The 20043-nt window shown below is 42.9% G+C and overlaps 1 protein-coding gene across 4 annotated transcripts in view; it reads right to left on the reverse strand.

Annotated features, from left to right (window-relative positions):
• The window catches only part of CDKL5 (cyclin dependent kinase like 5), a 160813-nt gene that overhangs the window by 6759 nt on the left and 134011 nt on the right, over positions 1 to 20043 (reverse strand). For all 4 annotated transcript variants that reach the window (XM_038757035.1, XM_038757032.1, XM_038757034.1 and 1 more), the window contains exons 16-17: positions 10714 to 10813; positions 54 to 173 (exon numbers count right to left, since the gene is read on the reverse strand). In XM_038757035.1, coding sequence (XP_038612963.1) covers positions 54 to 173; positions 10714 to 10813 — 220 coding nt within the window. The remainder of the gene's footprint in view (positions 1 to 53; positions 174 to 10713; positions 10814 to 20043) is intronic.

Here is a 20043-nt window from a genome sequence, read left to right on the forward strand (position 1 = left end):
CTCCCCCAGACGGGGAAAAGCCGCGAGCAGAGGCGAGAACCGCTCCCACTTACGTGCGTCTGGAGGTCTGTCATCTTCTCGGGGCGCCACTCCTTCGGCCTGCTGCTTTGGTGATTAGAAGGATGCATGGCTTTCTGGAACGCCAGGAGATCCTGGCTGTCTGTGTTGGGCACCTGGAAGAGGACGGGAAAGGCTGGCGGTCAGTCTCACCTAACGGCCCCGTCTAGGGATGACCACTCCCGGAACGAATCACCCGACGGACGCGATGCAAGTGATTTCCCCGGGTTATGCGGGTTGCTTTCCTTAAGAGCCGCCTCCCTGCGTTAAGGAGAAATGGGCCAACATGCAGCTGGGTTAAATCCGGAGCCCTCAAAGCATTCCCCCATGCTGTTAGTTTAGTTGCTGTAGGAGAGAGCAGTTAAAACCGGCTACGGAGTGTTTTCTCCTCATTCAGCAGCATTCCGTTCGTCAGGTAGGTTCCGAACCAGTTCGATAAAACCGAGACTTTACCCTGGGGGGAGAATGGATCCAAATAGCATATTTGGTGGGGGAAATGATGTCTAGTTAACTTTAATGGCCGCCCAGCGGACAAAGCGTGGTTTATTCCATCTTTTCAAACATTCAGCTCAACAGAAAGTAACTGGAGATTTCGCCTCACCTGTGAAATGCCATCATCATCATCATCATCAATCGTATTTATTGAGCGCTTACTATGTGCAGAGCACTGTACTAAGCACTTGGGAAGTACAAATTAGCAACATATAGAGACAGTCCCCACCCAACAGTGGGCTCACAGTCTAAAAGTCTAAATGCCATGGGGACGACTCAAAATGGTAGAGATTCCCCCCACAAATAGTAAGCAGTCTTTTTTTCTTCCATTTCGGTGATGAGGCCATTTCAATCTAATACAGGGTCTACGCCCTAGCGCCAAAAGTAGGTCATCGGCAAAACCAGAGAAAAGAGCGCACCCAACTAACAGGAGCTGCTTTTTCACGGAACCTGGGTTTCCGATGAGATTTTAATCGGTGAAACCTGACTCCATTGAAAGAAACTGTAAATCAGGAATCCATCGCATTAGTCTGTGGGCCAGACAGATTTTTCAATCAAAACGTCACACTTCTCGTGGGAGAAAGTGATCCTGGGGCTGTTGCCATTTGAACAGCAGGATAAGCACCCAATTCCCACTGGCCTTTTTAGGGATCTGGTAATTTTCCGAGACAAATGGTGCCTCCCTTTTCATTTAGCGCCTTCAAATTACCCAGAGGGGCCCCAGTTTGGGTCCGGAGTGAATTTATGGAACTGGCTCAAGTTCCTTAACCGGCAAAAAGAGACGATGACCCCATGAAAATAAAACACATGCTGTTGGTAGGCAGTGAAATTAAGTTCACTGGAGTAGTTCTCAGTGCTACCGAGCTTAAAAATTAATACCATAGGTAGAGGGACTACAGGAAGCTTTTTCAAAGAAGAGTTATGCTTTAAATGTTTCTTTGAGTTAAAAAGAGGAAAGAGGGATTTCTTGATGCTCGGATTCTCCCCGTTGGCGAATTCTGTCTGCAATATAAGATACAAATAAACTAATTGCAAAAAATAGGGCTAGACTCAAAAAGACTAGTCCTCAGAACACTACTGCATATCTACATATACTGTCAATGATAACAGGAATAATACCCGCATTCTCCTTCATGACAAGATCAATTTTATTATACTCCACGAGTGGCCTGTAACGGATATAGACGGTATCAGTGAACTTCTAACCGTGTTAAAAGACATGGCGCATACACTCTACAGCAGTAAAAGCCCTCAGGTATCTTCCATTGAATTAGAAATACATGGCCGTTATTTTACCAGCGGAAATATTATTCTTGGGAAGAGACTGTTCAGAACCCCTTCAATTTTCCTGGTGAGGCAAGGAGACTTGGACTGGATTTATTTTCAACTCAAAGCATAGTTAATAAAAGCAAATTTATGAATTCTCTCAAATGGTAAAATAACACCTCATGAGTAAATATGAGGAAAATAGCACCTCACCAAATACATCAGTGATGGATCTGAAACGCGGAAAAGGAATCATTTGGGACCTTTTAAACATCTGACCCGAGAAGCAGTATGACCTCGTGGCAGGAGCACGGGCTTGGGAGTCAGAGGTAGTCGGTTCTAATCCCGGCTCTGCCACTTGTCTGCTGTGTGACCATGGGCAAGTCACTTAACCTCTCTGTGCCTCAGTTACCTCATCTGTAAAATGGGGATTGAGACTGTGAGCCCCATGTGGGACAACCTGATTAGCTAGTATCTATCCTGGCACTTAGAACAGTGCTTGGCACATAGTAAGCGCTTAACAGATACCATAATATCTTTATGGTATACCAGTCTTGGTATAGTATACCAATGGTATATATGGTATATATTGGTATATTGGTATATATGGTATACCAATACCATACCAGTCTTTTAGACTGTGAGCGCACTGTTGGGTAGAGACTGTCTCTATATGTTGCCAATTTGTACTTCCCAAGCACTTAGTACAGTGCTCTGCACACAGTAAGCGCTCAATAAATATGATTGATGATGATGATGATGATGATAATAATAATAATAATAATAATAAAATTTGCCATGGTTCACTGCATTTCTCCCATCGCTCACAAGTCCGGAACGGCCTTTTAAAAACAAAATGCTGTAGCTAGCCTGGATGCCAATTTACCAGTACAGCAGTTCCAAGTTGGAAAAGTCAACGTGTGTTCCGAAAGCCTATGAAACATTTTTGATCTGTACCACTTGAAGCCAGATTTCCCAAGTTGGCTTCCACTTTCCCTTGCTTCAAAGCAGGCATCGAATGTACGCGGTATTACTTTGGGGGTCCTCTTTTCAGGGTCTCCTCTGTCTCCACCCTCCCTCAAAGGTACCACGTTTGAGGGGGCTGAGGGAGAGCTTCACTTGCTAACACGCGTTCTAAAACATTATTATCCGCATCGATTCCGGTACCCATCCTACAGGCAAACATTCAAAAATCGGGTGCCAGACAGCAAGACGACTTGAGAACTCTGGGACACACAGGAATTAGGGGACAAAGTTGGAGCTGTCTCAATCTCACTCGTGATCTTATGTGAGGAAACGTAGATGATTTAGAGTTAACTGCACAAGCAGTTGCTTACCCTGCCAGGAAAAAAGAAAAAAAGAGCCCATATTTGCCAAGTCATGCATAATTTCCCTTCCTCTCGTAGAACAGCTAATCTAGGTGCTCCTTTAATGAACCAAAAATTTGGGAGGATGGATTGTATCCCACCTGCAAAATTCAAATAGCTATACACATTTGAATTTTGGTTCGGAAATGACACCGGAGGCTGCATTTAATGCTTTGTCTTTTTATATGTCAAGAATGTAAAGGTTTAAGCACCAGAGAGCCACACATTCTAAGACTCCATGAAGTGATATTCTCACCCAGAGAAGTGATCATCCCTCTTTCTCAGGGAAGAAAGCCGGGTGATTTCCTTAGAGTGTGAGCTTCTTGTGGGGAAGGACTGTGCCACTTTTGTTTTGCACTTCCTAAGCGCTTAGTACGGTGCTTTGCACCCAGGGGTCGCGAAATCAATCAATCGATGCCATTTGAGTAGTTACTGTGGGTAGAGCACTGTATTAAGCGTTCGGGAGAGCACAGTTCAGCACAGTTGGTAGTCGTGGTCCCTGCCCACAAGGAACTTACAGTCTAGAGAGGCTATAAGTACTACCCCTGAGTCTACATCCTCCAAATATTACATTTCAGTGAATTAACCGCACCCTCACACATCATCATCATCAATCGTATTTATTGAGCGCTTACTATGTGCAGAGCACTGTACTAAGCGCTTGGGAAGTACAAATTGGCAACATATAGAGACAGTCCCTACCCAGCAGTGGGCTCACCGTCTAAAAATCCCCTAACAAACCCCCCAACAAACCCCCCTGGAACATTGTTCTCCTGGAGGCCAGGTTCGGAGGCGTTGTTTATCTCTCGTGGCAGTCTTCCCCAGGACTTAATACAGTGCTTGGCACGTGCTGTAAGTATTCGATAAATCAATCAATCAATCAATCAATCGTATTTATTGAGCGCTTACTGTGTGCAGAGCACTGTACTAAGCGCTTGGGAAGGACAAGTTGGCAACATATAGAGACAGTCCCTAGCCAATACCACTGAGTTACTCAATAAATACTATTCCTGAATGAACGTGTGCTTTTGTCTCACCTCCTGTTCATTCATTCATTCAATCGCATTTATTGAGCGCTTACTGTGTGCAGAGCACTGTACTAAGCGCTTGGGAAGGACAAGTTGGCAACATCTAGAGACAGTCCCTAGCCAATACCACTGAGTTACTCAATAAATACTATTCCTGAATGAACGTGTGCTTTTGTCTCACCTCCTGTTCATTCATTCATTCATTCATTCATTCAATCCATCGTATTTATTGAGCGCTTACTGTGTGCAGAGCACTGTACTAAGCGCTTGGGAAGTACAAATTGGCAACATATAGAGAAGGTCCCTACCCAACAGCGGGCTCACAGTCTAGAAGGGGGAGACAGACAACAAAACAAAACCTATTAACAAACTAAAATAAATAGAATAGTAAATATGTACAAGTTAAATAGACAAGCAGCGTGGCTCAGTGGAAAGAGCCCGGGCTTTGGAGTCAGAGGTCATGGGTTCAAATCCCGCCTCTGCCAATTGTCAGCTGTGTGACTTTGGGCAAGTCACTTCACGTCTCTGTGCCTCACTTACCTCATCTGTAAAATGGGGGTTAAGACTGTGAGCCCCACGTGGGACAACCTGATCACCTTGTAACCTCCCCAGCGCTTAGAACAGTGCTTTGCACATAGTAAGCGCTTAATAAATGCCATTAAAAAAAAGAATAGAGTAATCAATCTGTACAAACATATATACAGGGGCATCAGTGTCAGTGTGATTGTGTTCATCTTCACTCCCCAAACGGTGACATCCAGGAATTCTGGACAGGGAGGCCCAGTCTCCTTGGCCTCCCTGGGTATTTTTTTTTTTTATGGTATTTGTTAACTGCCTACTCTATATCAGACACTTTTCTAAGCGTTAGGGTAGATATGAGTGACATAGGTTGGACACAGTCCCTATCCCACATGGGGCTCACAGTCTAAGTAGGCGGGAGAGCTGAGGCCCAGAGAAGTGAAGCGACTTGCCCCAGGTCACCCAGCAGACAAGGGGCAGAGCAGGGAACGGGACCCGAGTCATCTGAATCTCTGGCTCGGGTTCTTTCCGCGAGGCCACACTGCTTCTCTGAAGAGTGTCGGGATTCGCCCCGTCGAGTCTGGAATAGTGCTAGGAAAGGGGCTTCCCGGAAGCAGGTGAAAAGAGGCCTCCCCTTCCGGCCCCTCCGCTGTCCTCCACTTCAGCCAGACTTATCCAAAATGCCAGGTTGCCACGCGGCGCCCAGAAGCCGCGTGGCTCAGTGGAAAGAGCCCGGGTTTTGGAGTCAGAGGAGGTCATGGGTTCTAATCCCGACTCCACCGCTTGTCAGCTGCATGACTTTGGGCGAGTCACTTCACTTCTCTGGGCCTCGTTCCCCTCACTGTACCTCGTTCTCGCCTGTCCCACCGTCGACCCCCGGCCCACGTCATCCCCCGGGCCTGGAATGCCCCCAATCCCTCTGCCCATCCGCCAAGCTCGTTCTCTTCCTCCCTTCAAGGCCCTGCTGAGAGCTCACCTCTTCCAGGAGGCCTTCCCAGACTGAGCCCCTTCCTTCCTCTCCCCCTCGCCCCCCTCTCCATCCCCCCATCTTACCTCCTTCCCTTCCCCACAGCACCTGTATATATGTATATATGGTTGTACATATTTATTACTCTATTTATTTATTTATTTATTTATTTTACTTGTACATTTCTATCCTATTTATTTTATTTTGTTGGTATGTTTGGTTCTGTTCTCTGTCTCCCCCTTTTAGACTGTGAGCCCACTGTTGGGTAGGGACTGTCTCTATGTGTTGCCAATTTGTACTTCCCAAGCGCTTAGTACAGTGCTACACACATAGTAAGCGCTCAATAAATACGATTGATTGATTGATTGATTGATTGATCATCTATAAAATAGGGATTACAACTGTGAGCCCCACGTGGGACAACCTGATCGCTTCATCATCATCGATCGTATTTATTGAGCGCTTACTATGTGCAGAGCACTGTACTAAGCGCTTGGGAAGTACAAATTGGCAACATATAGAGACAGTCCCTACCCAACAGTGATCACTTGGTATGCCCCCAGCGCTTAGAACAGTGCTTTACACATAGTAAGCGCTTAACAGATGCCATCATCATTATTATTATTAAATGGCCCCTGCAGATGGTAACATCTCAGCAACAGAAGGTGTTTGTTAAGGGCTTACTATGTGCCAGGCACCGTACTAAGCTCTGGAGTATCTATTTATTTTATTTTGTTAATATGTTTGGTTTTGTTCTCTGTCTCCCCCTTTTAGACTGTGAGCCCACTGTTGGGTAGGGACTGTCTCTATATGTTGCCAATTTGTACTTCCCAAGTGCTTAGTACAGTGCTCTGCACACAGTAAGCGCTCAATAAATGCGGTTGATGATGATGATGCCAGGCACCGTACTAAGCTCTGGAGTATCTATTCTATTTTATTTTGTTAATATGCTTGGTTTTGTTCTCTGTCTCTCCCTTCTAGACTGTGAGCCCACTGTTGGGTAGGGACCGTCTCTATATGTTGCCAACTTGGACTTCCCAAGCGCTTAGTACAGTGCTCTGCACACAGTAAGCGCTCAATACATATGATTGATTGATTGATTGAGTAGAGACAAGCCAATCAAGATGGACACGGCTCATGTCCCCACATGGGGCTCATAGTCTTAATCCCCGTTTTACAGAAGAGGGTACAGAGAAGTGAAGTGACTTGCCTAAGGTCACGCGGCAAGCAATAGGCAGAGCCGGGATAATAATAATAATAATAATGGGATTTGTTAAGCGCTTACCATGTACCAAGCACTGTTCCAAGAGCTGGCCAGTGGGGGTAACAAGGTAATCGGGTTGTCCCACGTGGGGCTCACACTTTTAATCCCCATTTTCCAGATGAGGTAACTGAGGCCCAGAGAAGTTAAGTGACTTGACAAGTGGTGGAGCCGGAATTAGAACCCACAACCTCTGACTCCTAAGCCCGGGCTCTTTCCACTGAACCACGCTGCTTCTCTAAAAAAGAAAGCGGTCTTGCCTAGAAAATGGGTAGGTAAGTGATCCTTGGAATGCAGCAAAAGTGTCTCAGGAGCAAAACGGTTGCCGCTGTCCCTTCCGACATGCCCCGGTGGTGTTTTCAACTGGGGCTGGGTGGCTGCCACTGTCCGTTTTTCCTGCGGGTGGATTTGAGATTCAATCATTCATTCAATCGTATTTACTGAGCGCTTTACTGTGTGCAGAGCACTGGACTAAGCGCTTGGGAAGTCCAAGTTGGCAACACCTAGAGACAGTCCCTACCCGACAGCGGGCTCACAGTCTAGAAGGGGGAGACGGACAGCAAAACAAAACATATTAACAAAATAAAATAAATAGAAAAGAGTAAATATGTAAAAAAAAAAAAGAAAATTAAAAAATAAAAAATATGTAAAAAAAGTAAAAAAGTAAAAAAATAAAAATAAAAAATAAAATAACAAAATAAAATAGAAAATAGTAAATATACAAAAAAGGTTAAAAAGTTAAAAAAATAAAAATAGTAAATATGTAAAAAAGTAAAAAAATAAAAATATAAATAAAAAATAAAAAAATTAAAAAACCAAAATAAATAGAAAATGGTAAATATGTAAAAAAGTTTAAAAAAGTAAAAAAAAAAGTAAATATGTAAAAAGGCAAAAAATATAAAAATATAAATAATAAATAAATAAATAAATAAACCAAAATAAATAGAAAATAGTATACGTAAAAAAGTTAAAATAAAATATAAAAATAGTAAATATGTAAAAAAGTAAAAAAACAAAAATATAAATAAAAAATAAAAAACCAAAATAAAATAAATAGAAAATAGTAAATACGTAAAAAAAGTTAAAAAAGTAAAAAAATAAAATAAAAAATAATAAATATGTAAAAAAAGTAAAAAAAAATAAAAATATAAATAAAAAATAAAAAACCCAAAGTAAAATAAATAGAAAATAGTAAATATGTAAAAAAAAGTTAAAATTAAAATATATATATAAATAAAAAAATAAAAAAACAAAATAAGATAGAAAATAGTAAATATGTAAAAAAAAGTAAAAGTAAAAACGTAAAAAAAGTTAAAAAAAAGTAAGTACATAGTAAATATGTACAAGTAAAATAGAGTAATAAATCTGTACAAACATATATACAGGTGCTGTGAGGAGGGGAGGGAGATAACATAAAGAATGAGAAGCAGCATGGCCTATTGGATAGAGCCCGGGCCCAGGAGTGAGAAGGACCTGGGTTCTACGCCCAACTCTACCATTTGTTGGCTCTGTGACCTTAAACAAATTACTTCACTTCTCTATGCCTCAGTTACCTCATCTGCAAAATGGGGATGAAGACTGTGAGGCCCATGTGGGACACGGACTGTTTCCAATCTGATTATGTTAGAACTGCCCCAGAGATAAGTACAACGCCTGGCACAGAGTAAGCACTTAACAAATACCATAAAAAAAACCCAAAACAACATTTACGGTGCCTTCATCTAAAAGAATGGAAACTCCATCTTTAGACTGCACTCTCTCAAGCACTTGGTATAGTGCTCTGCCCACAGGAAGCGCTCAATGAACACAACTGACTCAATTTCTCTTCACTTGAAATTTAACAAATGTTCCAAAACGGTTGTCATATTTTTATTTATTTCTTTGGCACGATTGCTATTACTATTACTATTTTATGCCTTAAAATTCCCATCAGGTATGGCTCTCTCTTGCTGAAATTAGGTCTTTCTCCAGAAACCTGGGCCTAATCCTTCAACGCCAGTCACCTGTTTTACTAGCAAGGGTCCCTGAGGGTAACAGGAGGTAGTGGGAAGGATGCTATGGACTGATAAGGGAGGGGTACCAGCTGTGTTTTCATATTTAACTTCAAAAAAGGGAAAACAGTAAATGCTCCACCGTTGGCCACTGGCAGGACCTCTACACTAAGCTTGTTGTTGGCAGGGAATGTGTCTGTTATACTGCTTTACTGTACCCTCCCAAGTGCTTAGTACAGTGCCCTGCACACATTAAGCGCTGAATAAATACATCTGTATTGACGTCCTTCCAACACAATGTACGGGTATATCTGCTGGTTTTATATATTTTTCAGCTTGGGGTTTCTTATCTCTAACCTGTCCCCTGGACTGTTATATTCATTTTGTTCCGTCAGCCGTACTAATCCATATAAGAAAATCACGGTTAAATGGCAAGGTTGAAATGGATGCTTATCAAAGGAAAAAATAAGTGCTCAAAAATGACAACTTCATGCTGAAGGTCTCTACAACATCTTGATTTTCACCCCGCCTTCAGCCCCGCAACACATCAGTACAGTGCTCTGCACACAGTAAGCGCTCAATAAATACAATTGATTGATTAGTAGTTTATTTTAAGGTCTTTCTACCTCTCTAGATCATCAGCTCCTTGAGGACCATGATCGTGTTATAATATACTCTGCCAAGCACTTAAACTAATGATCTGTTGAGTAAGAACTCAACAAATACCACTGATAGATTAATCTAGAAGGGCCTTGAAAAACACTTGCACAACTTCTGTGAGAAAACAATCCTTCCTTCGGGTTATATCTGAATTTCCACTGTCTCCGCTGCAGCGGAAGTGGATTAATATACACAAAACGCATACACACATATATTGTGAAACACTAGTGACTCCCTGTTTTGAAGAACTGATGACTTGTGATTGCCCACTTTCTCCTGTCAGTACCAATCTGAAGTAAAAGAAGACCGTTACTTGGAAAAGAAATAACTTCCATTCCCCACGCCCCACCTAACAATAAGGATAACTCTAGTCTGGAAGTGGGGGGGACTTAAATTCCAAACTAAAATTCACTTCTGTTCTTTGCATTTCACCATATTCTTTGGTGTTGATGATGACAATGGAGGAGTCATATTTTCCCACCTTCATCAGGATTAATTTAAATGGTTTAGTAAAACAAGGACCACACGGAATCACCCTGGCCTGCCCTGCATTCAGGTACCGACACAGTAAAAGATGCATTCCGTAGCCCATCCGTGACTCTGGGGGGAAAAAAGGTTAAATGTGGAATTCTACACCCAACAGTGGATTGCGAGAACTCTGAACAGTGCTGGATTTTTGCTGCAAGTCCAAATTCAAACTTCACTGAAAGTTCATTCCCTGTTTTTCTCATTTCGGTAAAATTTGCCAGAGAATTGGTCCAGAAGAATGACAGATTTTAAGCAGCCTGAGAGATGTATGCCAAGCAGTGAAGAAGGTTTAGTCATAGGAGTATAAGATGCACTTTCTCTTCCACATTTCCATGCATCAGTTCCATTCCTTTGAGATCCCCTTGAGATCAGTGAGACCTCTGTGTGCGGAGAAGATATGAGGAGTGTAAAAGAGACAATCATTTTCCCCCAAAAGATAGACACAGTGTATCAGAACAAAGTCATAAATACATTTGAAAAGGATGCCGCACACACAGCTCGGGTTAAAACACGACAACCGGTACAGGCAGAAAAAACACGTTTGAGCCCAGGTGTAATGGCAGAGTAGTCTACTTACTGTTTGAGATTTCTTTTTTTTCTTTTTCATCGACCGGAAAAAGCCTTGCTTTTCCTTCTCCTTAAGTTGTTCGGAGTGACTAACGTTTTCAGGACTTTTCCTAAAACGGGAAGAAACGGATCGTCGTGTTCACGTGTTTTCAACAATTCTTTCTCCATTACAATACGTATGTATTGTATTGTACAATACGTACAATATGTAAAATACGTATATTAAATAGAGTGGCCCATTGAAAAGAGCCTGGGTCCTGGGAGTCAGAGGACCCGGGTTCTAATTCTGCCACTGTCACTGGCCGGCCCCGCGACCTTGGGCAAGCCATTTGACTTTTCCGTGCCTAAGTTTTCTCAACTGTAAAATGAGAATTCGAAACCTGTTCTCCCTCCTCCTTAGACTTTGAGCCCCATGTGGGAACTGATTATTTTCTATCTGCCCCAGCCCTTCAACAGTGCTGAGTACTTACTGAGTGCTTAACGGATACATTAATTGGTTAAAATGGTGAATATTCAGCAGTGTGGATTCATGACTCGAAAACTCTTTTAAAGACTCATGGACCAACTGGCTTTGTTTCTCACATTTCTGGATTTGTGAGAGTGTAAGAAAAGAATCCACCCCTTAATACGCCACTCTGGATATCTTGCTCAGCTATCACGGGTGAGGGCATTTTGAGAGGAGGTGATTTTTATTAGAGCTAAGGAAGACAGTCTTGGAAGCTTTTCCCCCAGTCTTGTAACTGGAACTAGACGATAAATTATTTCCCATGATGAGTCAGAGCCTAGAGGACTGTATTTTATTTCCCGTTTTAAGATGGGATCGGATCCCAATTCATTAAGTTAGTTACTCAAAAGTGACTTACGGGAGTGGCTGATATTCAAGTAATCAAAGAGGCAAGAATTGCTTTTCTTTATCTGCCATCGACTGAGAACAAACGGGATGTCAAAATTTTATATCTGGTCAGTCCATCTTACCTCCTTCCCTTCCCCACAGCACCTGTATATATGTATATATGTTTGTACATATTTATTACTCTATTTATTTATTTATTTTACTTGTACATATCTATTCTATTTATTTTATTTTGTTAGTATGTTTGGTTTTGTTCTCTGTCTCCCCCTTTTAGACTGTGAGCCCACGGTTGGGCAGGGACTGTCTCTACATGTTGCCAATTTGTACTTCCCAAGCGCTTAGTACAGTGCTCTGCACACAGTAGGCGCTCAATAAATACGATTGATGATGATGATGATGAATGAGGATCAAAAATTATAAGCCCAAGAGCAAATGGGATCGAAGAATCACAGGCTCTCAAGGTTGGACTGGATCTAACAAGTCAACGAATTCTACCCCTGCCTCGAAGTGAGCCACCATTAAACCAACACAAGAAGATTAGGATTTATCTTAGAAGCAGCATGGCACATGGGTAGAGCACGGGCCCGGGGGCCAGAAGGTCATGGGTTCTAATCTCGGCTCTGCCACTCGCCTGCTGTGTGACCTTAGGCAAGTCACTTCGATTCTGCGCCTCACTTACCTCATTTGTAAAATGGGGAATAAGACTGTGAGCCCTGTGTGGGACGGGGACTGTGTCCAACCCACCCCATCCACCCCAGCACTTAGTACAATGCCAGCCACATAGTAAGCGCTTAACAAATACCATAATTCTCATCATCATTATTATTATTACTATTATTTTATTATTATCTCACGTCACCGGTCAAGCTCTGGACCTACAGCACTGCTCATCTGGGGTTAGTAGCTTTGATTGGTGCCATGAAAACAGAATGCTAAGCGAAAGAGTGCAAAATATAGTAGAGTTTACCACAGGAAATAATGCAGAGCAATAACTGGTATTTATTGAGTGCCCTTACTGGGTGCAGGGCACTGAACTAAGCTCTTGGGAGAGTGTACTACAAAAGACATATTCCCTCCCTCTACGGAGCTTACTGTCCATGGTGCATTTATTCATTCAAGCATATTTACTGAGTGCTTACTGGGGGCAGAGCTCCCAGATCTCAGATCTCATTCTTAAAATCCACTCATCCATTCATTCAATCGTATTTATTGAGCACCTACTGTGTGCAACGCACCGTACTACTAATAATAATGATGGTATTTGTTAAGTGCTTACTAGGTGCCAAGCACTGTTCTAAGCACTGGGGTAGATACAAGGTAATCAGGTTGTCCCACGGGGGGCTCACAGCCTTAATCCCCATTTGACATCATCATCATCATCAATCGTATTTATTGAGGGCTTACTATGTGCAGAGCACTGTACTAAGCACTTGGGAATCAATCAATCATATTTATTGAGCGCTTACTATGTGCAGAGCACTGTACTAAGCGCTTGGGAAGTACAAATTGGCAACATATACGGACAGTCCCTACCCAACATTGGGCTCACAGTCTAAAAGGGGGAGACAGAGAACAAAACCAAGCATACTAACAAAATAAAATAAATAGAATAGATATGTACAAGTAAAATAAATAAATAAATAGAGTAATAAATATGTACAAACATATATACATAAGTACAAATTGGCAACATATAGAGACAGTCCCTATCCAACACTGGGCTCACAGTCTAAAAGGGGGAGACAGAGAACAAAACCAAACATACTAACAAAATAAAATAAATAGAATAGATATGTACAAGTAAAATAAATAAATAGAGTAATAAATATGTACAAACATATATACATATATACAGGCGCTGTGGGGAAGGGAAGGAGGTAAGATGGGGAGGATGGAGAGGGGGACAGATGAGGTAACTGAGGCACAGAGAAGTTAAGTGACTTGCCTAAGGTCACACAGCTGATAAGTGGAGGAGCCGGGATCAGAACCCATGACCTCTGACTTCCAAGCCCCGGTTCTTTCCACTGAGCCATGTAAGCAAGGTACTTAGCACTGTACTAAGTATTTAGCACAGACCCAGAAATACTGATCCAAGCAACAAAAAAGCATTTACAAATGGTAATAAGATCATATAGTTACCCAAGCAAATATGAATATAAATTAGCATTAAAATAAAAATATTTTGCATTGGAAAGGGAAAAGGACATGCACTGAATTCTTTCTTATCATTGCTGATTTTAGCTTAGGCCCTAAACAAACGGCTTCATAAAGCAATTTTTCTCAGTAATCCTCCCAAATTAGAGGTGATAAAGAGTCACAAGCGTCTGAATTGTGTCTTTTCAGGCCACCTAACGCACCACACCGCGAGACGGGTGTGGGCTAGTTTGCTCCTCTTTGAGCTGGCAGACTTAAATTGAAAGGTGTGAGGTGGAGAGATAACCATTGAAGGTAGCTAGAGGCGGACGCCGCTCTTTTTGGCAATTTAAATACTTGTCTTAGGCTGTGGAGTCGTCTCCGACCCAGAGCGACACCATGGCCACATCTCTCAATTAATCAATCAATCAATCAGTCGTATTTATTGAGCGCTTACTGTGTGCAGAGCACTGGACTAAGCGCTTGGGAAGTACAAGTTGGCAACATATAGAGCCGGCCCCTACCCGACAACGTCTCCCGGTCTAGAAAGGGGAGACAGATAACAAAACAAAACATGTGGACGGGTGTCAAGTCATTGGAATAAATAGAAGTAAAGCTTTACTGTCCTACAGGAACAAAACCTTATTTCAGTCTTGCTTTAGTCAGGCCTCAGTACATGCCCGTCGCTAATTTCAAATGATAAACTGAATGTTTGGGACAAGGGGATTCTATCTGTAGCCCCAACCTTCCCCTTAGTCCCCCCAAAAAGTCAGTGAGGTTTGGGAGGTTTAATAACCAATCAATCAATCGCATTTATTGAGCGCTTACTGTGTGCAGAGCACTGTACTAAGCGCTTGGGAAGTACAAACTGGCAACATACAGAGACAGTCCCTACCCAACAGTGGGCTTACAGTCTAAATGAAGCCACGTTGGTGATTGTTCTGGCAGTGGATCCACAGAGTTTTCCTGGTAAAAATCCAGAAGTGGTTCGCCATCACCTCCTTCCGCGCGGTAAACTCCAGTCTCCGCCCTCGACTCTCTCCCGCGCCGCTGCTGCCCAGCAAAGGTGAGTTTTGACTTGTAGCAGATTGTCTGCCACTCACTAGCCATTGCACAAGCTAGGAATGGGTAGGGCTCCGCACGTGTGTATATACTGGCACTTTCTTAATGCGAACAGGACACATTCTATCAACTACAGACCGAAAAAAAAAAGAGCGGGGGACAAGGGTTGCTGTTAGGAGGATGACTGAAAGAACGGATGCAGGGAAGGGAAAGATAGACAGTAGGGAAAGATGAGACAATTAGGTACCTCCAAGGATGGAAGAGGCGGACAGGAGAAAGAGGAAGAGTTGAAAGTCCAGCTAACAGAGAGTGAAAAGCGGAATGAAGGGGGAAAAAACCCCAGGATGGGGGAAGCAGGACTGTCAGCTGAGTGTGGGCAGGGAATGTGTCTTTTTATTGTTGTACTGTGACTGTGACTGTATTTTTAGACTGTGAGCCCACTGTTGGGTAGGGACTGTCTCTATGTGTTGCCAATTTGTACTTCCCAAGCGCTTAGTACAGTGCTCTGCACATAGTAAGCGCTCAATAAATACGATTGATTGATTGATTGATTGTACTGTACTTTCCCAAGTGCTTAGTACAGTGCTCTGCCCCCAGTAAGCACCCAATAAATACAATCGAACGAATAAAGAACGAGAAGAATTTGGAGAACCCCCAAACCGAGGTTTTGTTTCATGGATCTCAGAGCACCCTTTTCGATTTTTGCCAACAGGGCAGCAATGAAGGCCCAAAATCCAATTTCGGATGATACCTTCATGGATGACTTTTGTTCTGAGTAACAAAATCAACAAAATTGCTTTTAAATTCCATAAGCACACAAATGAAAAAACAAAACAAAGGCATAATTAACAGGTCTCCTTTGACACCGGCTTGCAACCTAGAAATCTCAAACCAAGAACATCACCAGGTTTCTGAGAAATCCCAGATTCCAAGAAACGCCAAGATTGATTTTTTTCGGCCTTCATTTTAAAAGTGTGGTGACAGTCCCTCCAAGTTAATCAGTTGGGACATACCCATGCTTTTATTTTTCTAAAACTGGTTCACGTTTTACTAATTGGTCCTTGCCAAGTCACCTACCACAAATAAATACCGCCGCTGAGTCATCGTAAACAAAAGTCAACACTGTCTGAAGCTAGCGGGTCCTCATGAAACCCTTATTTCTGGTCTTTTTAATTAAATTAAAAGGCAAAATGGTTCTGTGTAAAAATATTCCGACCCTCAGAACAATCTGATTATCACATACTCATTAAATGAGACACATTCTACCTGAGATATGTACACTAATTTATCGACAAAGGCATAACCGGATGCATTATGTTATTCCAAAATTCCAAAATGAATTAAAATCAAAGGACAAAATGGATCTCGTCTCAGACGCTGAATGCATTTATCTTGGAGTGAGAGAGTGAAACGCTTCTTGCAATTGGTCATTACATTTTTAAAAGCAGTTGTTGTCTAGCGGGAAGAGCCCGGGCCTAAAAGTCACCGGACCTGAGGTGTAAACCCAGGTCCATCAACTTGCCTGCTGCGTGACCCTAAGCAAGTCACTTCTCTGTGCCTCAGTTTCCTCATCTTTAATATGGGGATTCAATACCTGTTCCCCTCCTCCTGAAACTGGGAGCCCCCCCGTGGGACAGGGACTGTAACCAATATGATTATTCCCATACTGAACCCCCTTTTTCCTCTCCTCCTCCCCAACCCCCCTGCTCTACCTCCTTCCCCTTTCATTCAATCGTATTTATTGAGCACTTACTGTGTGCAGAGCACTGTACTAAGCGCTTCCCCTCCCCATAGCACCAGTATATATGTTTGTACACATTTATTACTCTATTTATTTTGCTTGTACATATTTACTATCCTATTTATTTTGTTCATGATGTGCATTTAGCTTTAATTCTATTCATTCTGAGGACTTGACACCTGTCCACATGTTTTGTTTTGTTGTCTGTCTCCCCCTTCTAGACTGTGAGCCCGCTGTTGGGTAGGGACCGTCTCTATATGCCGCCAATTTGTACTTCCCAAGCACTTAGTACAAGGCTCTGCACACAGTAAGCGCTCAATAAATACAATTGAATGAATGAATGACTTGGGAGGCCTTTGTGGGACAGGGACTATATCCAAGATGATTATTCTTCCATACCAACCCCACTGCATAATATAATATGTGGCACAAAGTAAGCACTACCACAATCATTATTACTAGCTTTAGGAAGGTTCTCATCTGCTGGCGATCACCACAATCTTCCACGTAATAAGCGCTTAAATGCCATCGGTAGAAAAGCACAAACTCCTCCTCCTCAAGAGCAGGAGAGACCATCCACATCCTCTTCAAGAACGAATCAGGGTATGAACTGAGTTTTCAGAAACTTTAAAGGTCAGGAGTAGCTTGGCTGCGAGACAGTCGGAATCACAGTGCCGGTGTCTGATGAGACACTCCCCCTGCTTCCGCTCATTGCTGAGAAGCCCTGTGCCTCAGGTCTGTAACAGGGGGACTGAAAGGACTATTAGACCAAGCAGAACCAAAAAAAAAAAAAAATTAAAAGCAATCCGAAGAGCTGCAGTACAAAAAGATTGCACCGATCCACGTTCTAGAGAAGCAGCGTGGCTTAGTGGAGCTCACCTCCTCCAGGAGGCCTTCCCAGACTGAGCCCCTTCCTTCCTCTCCCCCTCGTCCCCCTCTCCATCCCCCCATCTTACCTCCTTCCCTTCCCCACGGCACCTGTATATATGTATATATGTTTGTACATATTTATTACTCTATTTTACTTGTACATATCTATTCTATTTATTTTATTTAGTTAGTATGTTTGGTTTTGTTCTCTGCCTCCCCCTTCTAGACTGTGAGCCCGCTGTTGGGTAGGGACTGTCTCTATATGTTGCCAACTTGTACTTCCCAAGCGCTTAGGACAGTGCTCTGCACACAGCAAGCGCTCAATAAATACGACTGACTGATTGATTGATTGGAAAGAGCTCGGGCTTGGGAGTCAGAGGTCATGGGTTCTAGTCCCGTCTCTGCCACTTATCAACTGTGTGACTTTGGGCAAGTCTCTTAACTTCTCTGTGCCTCAGTTAGCTCATCTAGAAAATGGGGATTAAGACTGTAAGCCCCACACTGGACAACTTGATAACCTTGCATCTATCCCAGTGCTTAGAACAGTGCTCGGCACAGAGTAAGCGCTTAACAAATACGATTAATAATAATAATAATGTCTGATAGATGCAGTGAGCATTGTTCACACACAGACCTTAGCCCGTTTAGTCTCTCTGTTAAGTGCTTAATACAGTGCTCTGCACACAGAAAGCGTTTCCCCCTTCTAGACCGTGAGCCCGTTGTTGGGTAGGGACCATCTCTATACGGTCCCAACTTGTACTTCCCAAGTGCTTAGAACAATGCTGTGCATACAGTAAGCGCTCAATTAATACGATTGATTGAATGAATCGCTCAATCAATCAATCAGTCAGTCGGTGCCACTTATTCAGCGCTTACTGTGTATAGAACACTGTACTCAGCACTTGGAAGGGTACAATTGGCGTCTTCCTTATCGACATTTTCTCATCAATACAACCCTCATGTTCTAGGAGAAAAGAATGTGCTTCGCTGCAGTCTTATGATTTATTAGGCTTTTTGCATTCTCTCCCCTCACCCATGAAATATACATGTTTGGAGATCAATCTTCCTGCCATCAGGAAAAGTGACGCCATCCCTAAGAAAATAACAGTTACAGAGAATGGATCTTTCGGGGGCCCATTTCATTACTGGCTGCACATCACTAAGAGGATAAAATGCCCTATCACGTACCCTCTAAAAGAGAAAGAAACTTTATGCGTTCTTTCTCATCGTAACTCAAATCTCAGAGGGCCTCAGAAAATCTGAGAGCGCCAGGAAAGAGGATTCATTAGAGACTCACAGCCCTTTCCCTAAAGATGTCAGCCCTGCAAAAATGCTCGCAACCTCGCACCTCTTAGTACAGATCGGTTCTTTAGAGCGAGCCGACATGATGCTTTCTTTTTGCAGGATTTTTGGAACAGGACACACAGACATGCACCCCTCAGGAGAGCCCAGAGGAGAGCTCGACTAATTGTGGCAAATTCCACCAACTGACCTTGCAGAAGGCTAGGAAAAATCGCAAATTAAGCTTACGAAGCCACAGTGAGCCAATCTAGCAGACCAGAGGAAAAGAACCAGCCCGGAGGAAAGCTCTAAGATTTTATGGTCCGGCTGGGTTGAGACTCCAACTGGGAGTCTCTCCTTTCACTAGCTTATTTTGCCTTTGCTGCAATAATCAGAGTTATTCCACAGAATCCAATTTACTCCATTTTTCAAAGGGGAGAGAGAAGGGAGAAAGAAAAGTCTTCTAAATAGGAACTCAAAGGAAGGGCACCGTGCGAACCGAGAATTTGGGCAACACGAATAAAGATGGGTCAAGAAAGGGCTTTAAATGGGATTGCTAACATGCCTCTTTTTCATCAGACTGAATAAATGCTGAGTTTCAGAAGAAGGGTAGAACACCATACCAAAAACTGAAATCAGAAAGAATAACGCTCCAGTGAATGAATACTTAACACCAGTACATGAGGCTACGTTAAGTTGGACATTCAATCACTTATTCTGAGTTCACTAGTTGTAAATATCCTTATACTTACTCTCCTTAAGAGTGTAGGTTCCTTGTGACCAGAGAATATGTCTCATGCTTCTGTTGTATTTTCCCAAGCGCATAGTACAGTGCACTGCACTTAGAAGACGTACAATAAGCATCATTTCTATTACAACCACGGATGGACCGGATTAACATCGATAACCGCTAGACTGTGGGCTGAGAACGTGTCTACCAACCAACTCTATTACACCCTCCCAAGTGCTGAGTACAGTGCTCCACACAGTAGGTGCTCAATAAATGCCACTGACTATAAAAAAAAGGCTAAACTAGAGAAGCAGCGTGGCTCAGTGGAAAGAGCCCGGGATTTGGAGTCAGAGGTCATGGGTTCGAATCCCGGCTCCACCACAAGTCTGCTGTGTGATCTTGGGCAAGTCACTTCACTTCTCTGAGCCTCAGTTGCCTCCTCTGTAAAAATGGGGATTAAGATTGTGAGCCCCACGTGGGACAATTTGATCACATTGTATCCCCCCCCCCCCGAGTGCTTAGAACAGTGCTTTGCAAATAGTAAGCGCTTAACAAATGCCATAATTATTATTATTATTATTATAAGCGAGCTGAGGGGGTGAACAATACCCACTGCAACTATCGGTCACAAACCCCTGCTCCAAAAGTCACCGTCAAGCGCAGCCAGATG

This window comes from Tachyglossus aculeatus, chromosome 15, assembly GCF_015852505.1.
Source record: "Tachyglossus aculeatus isolate mTacAcu1 chromosome 15, mTacAcu1.pri, whole genome shotgun sequence".
Lineage (NCBI taxonomy): Eukaryota > Metazoa > Chordata > Mammalia > Monotremata > Tachyglossidae > Tachyglossus > Tachyglossus aculeatus.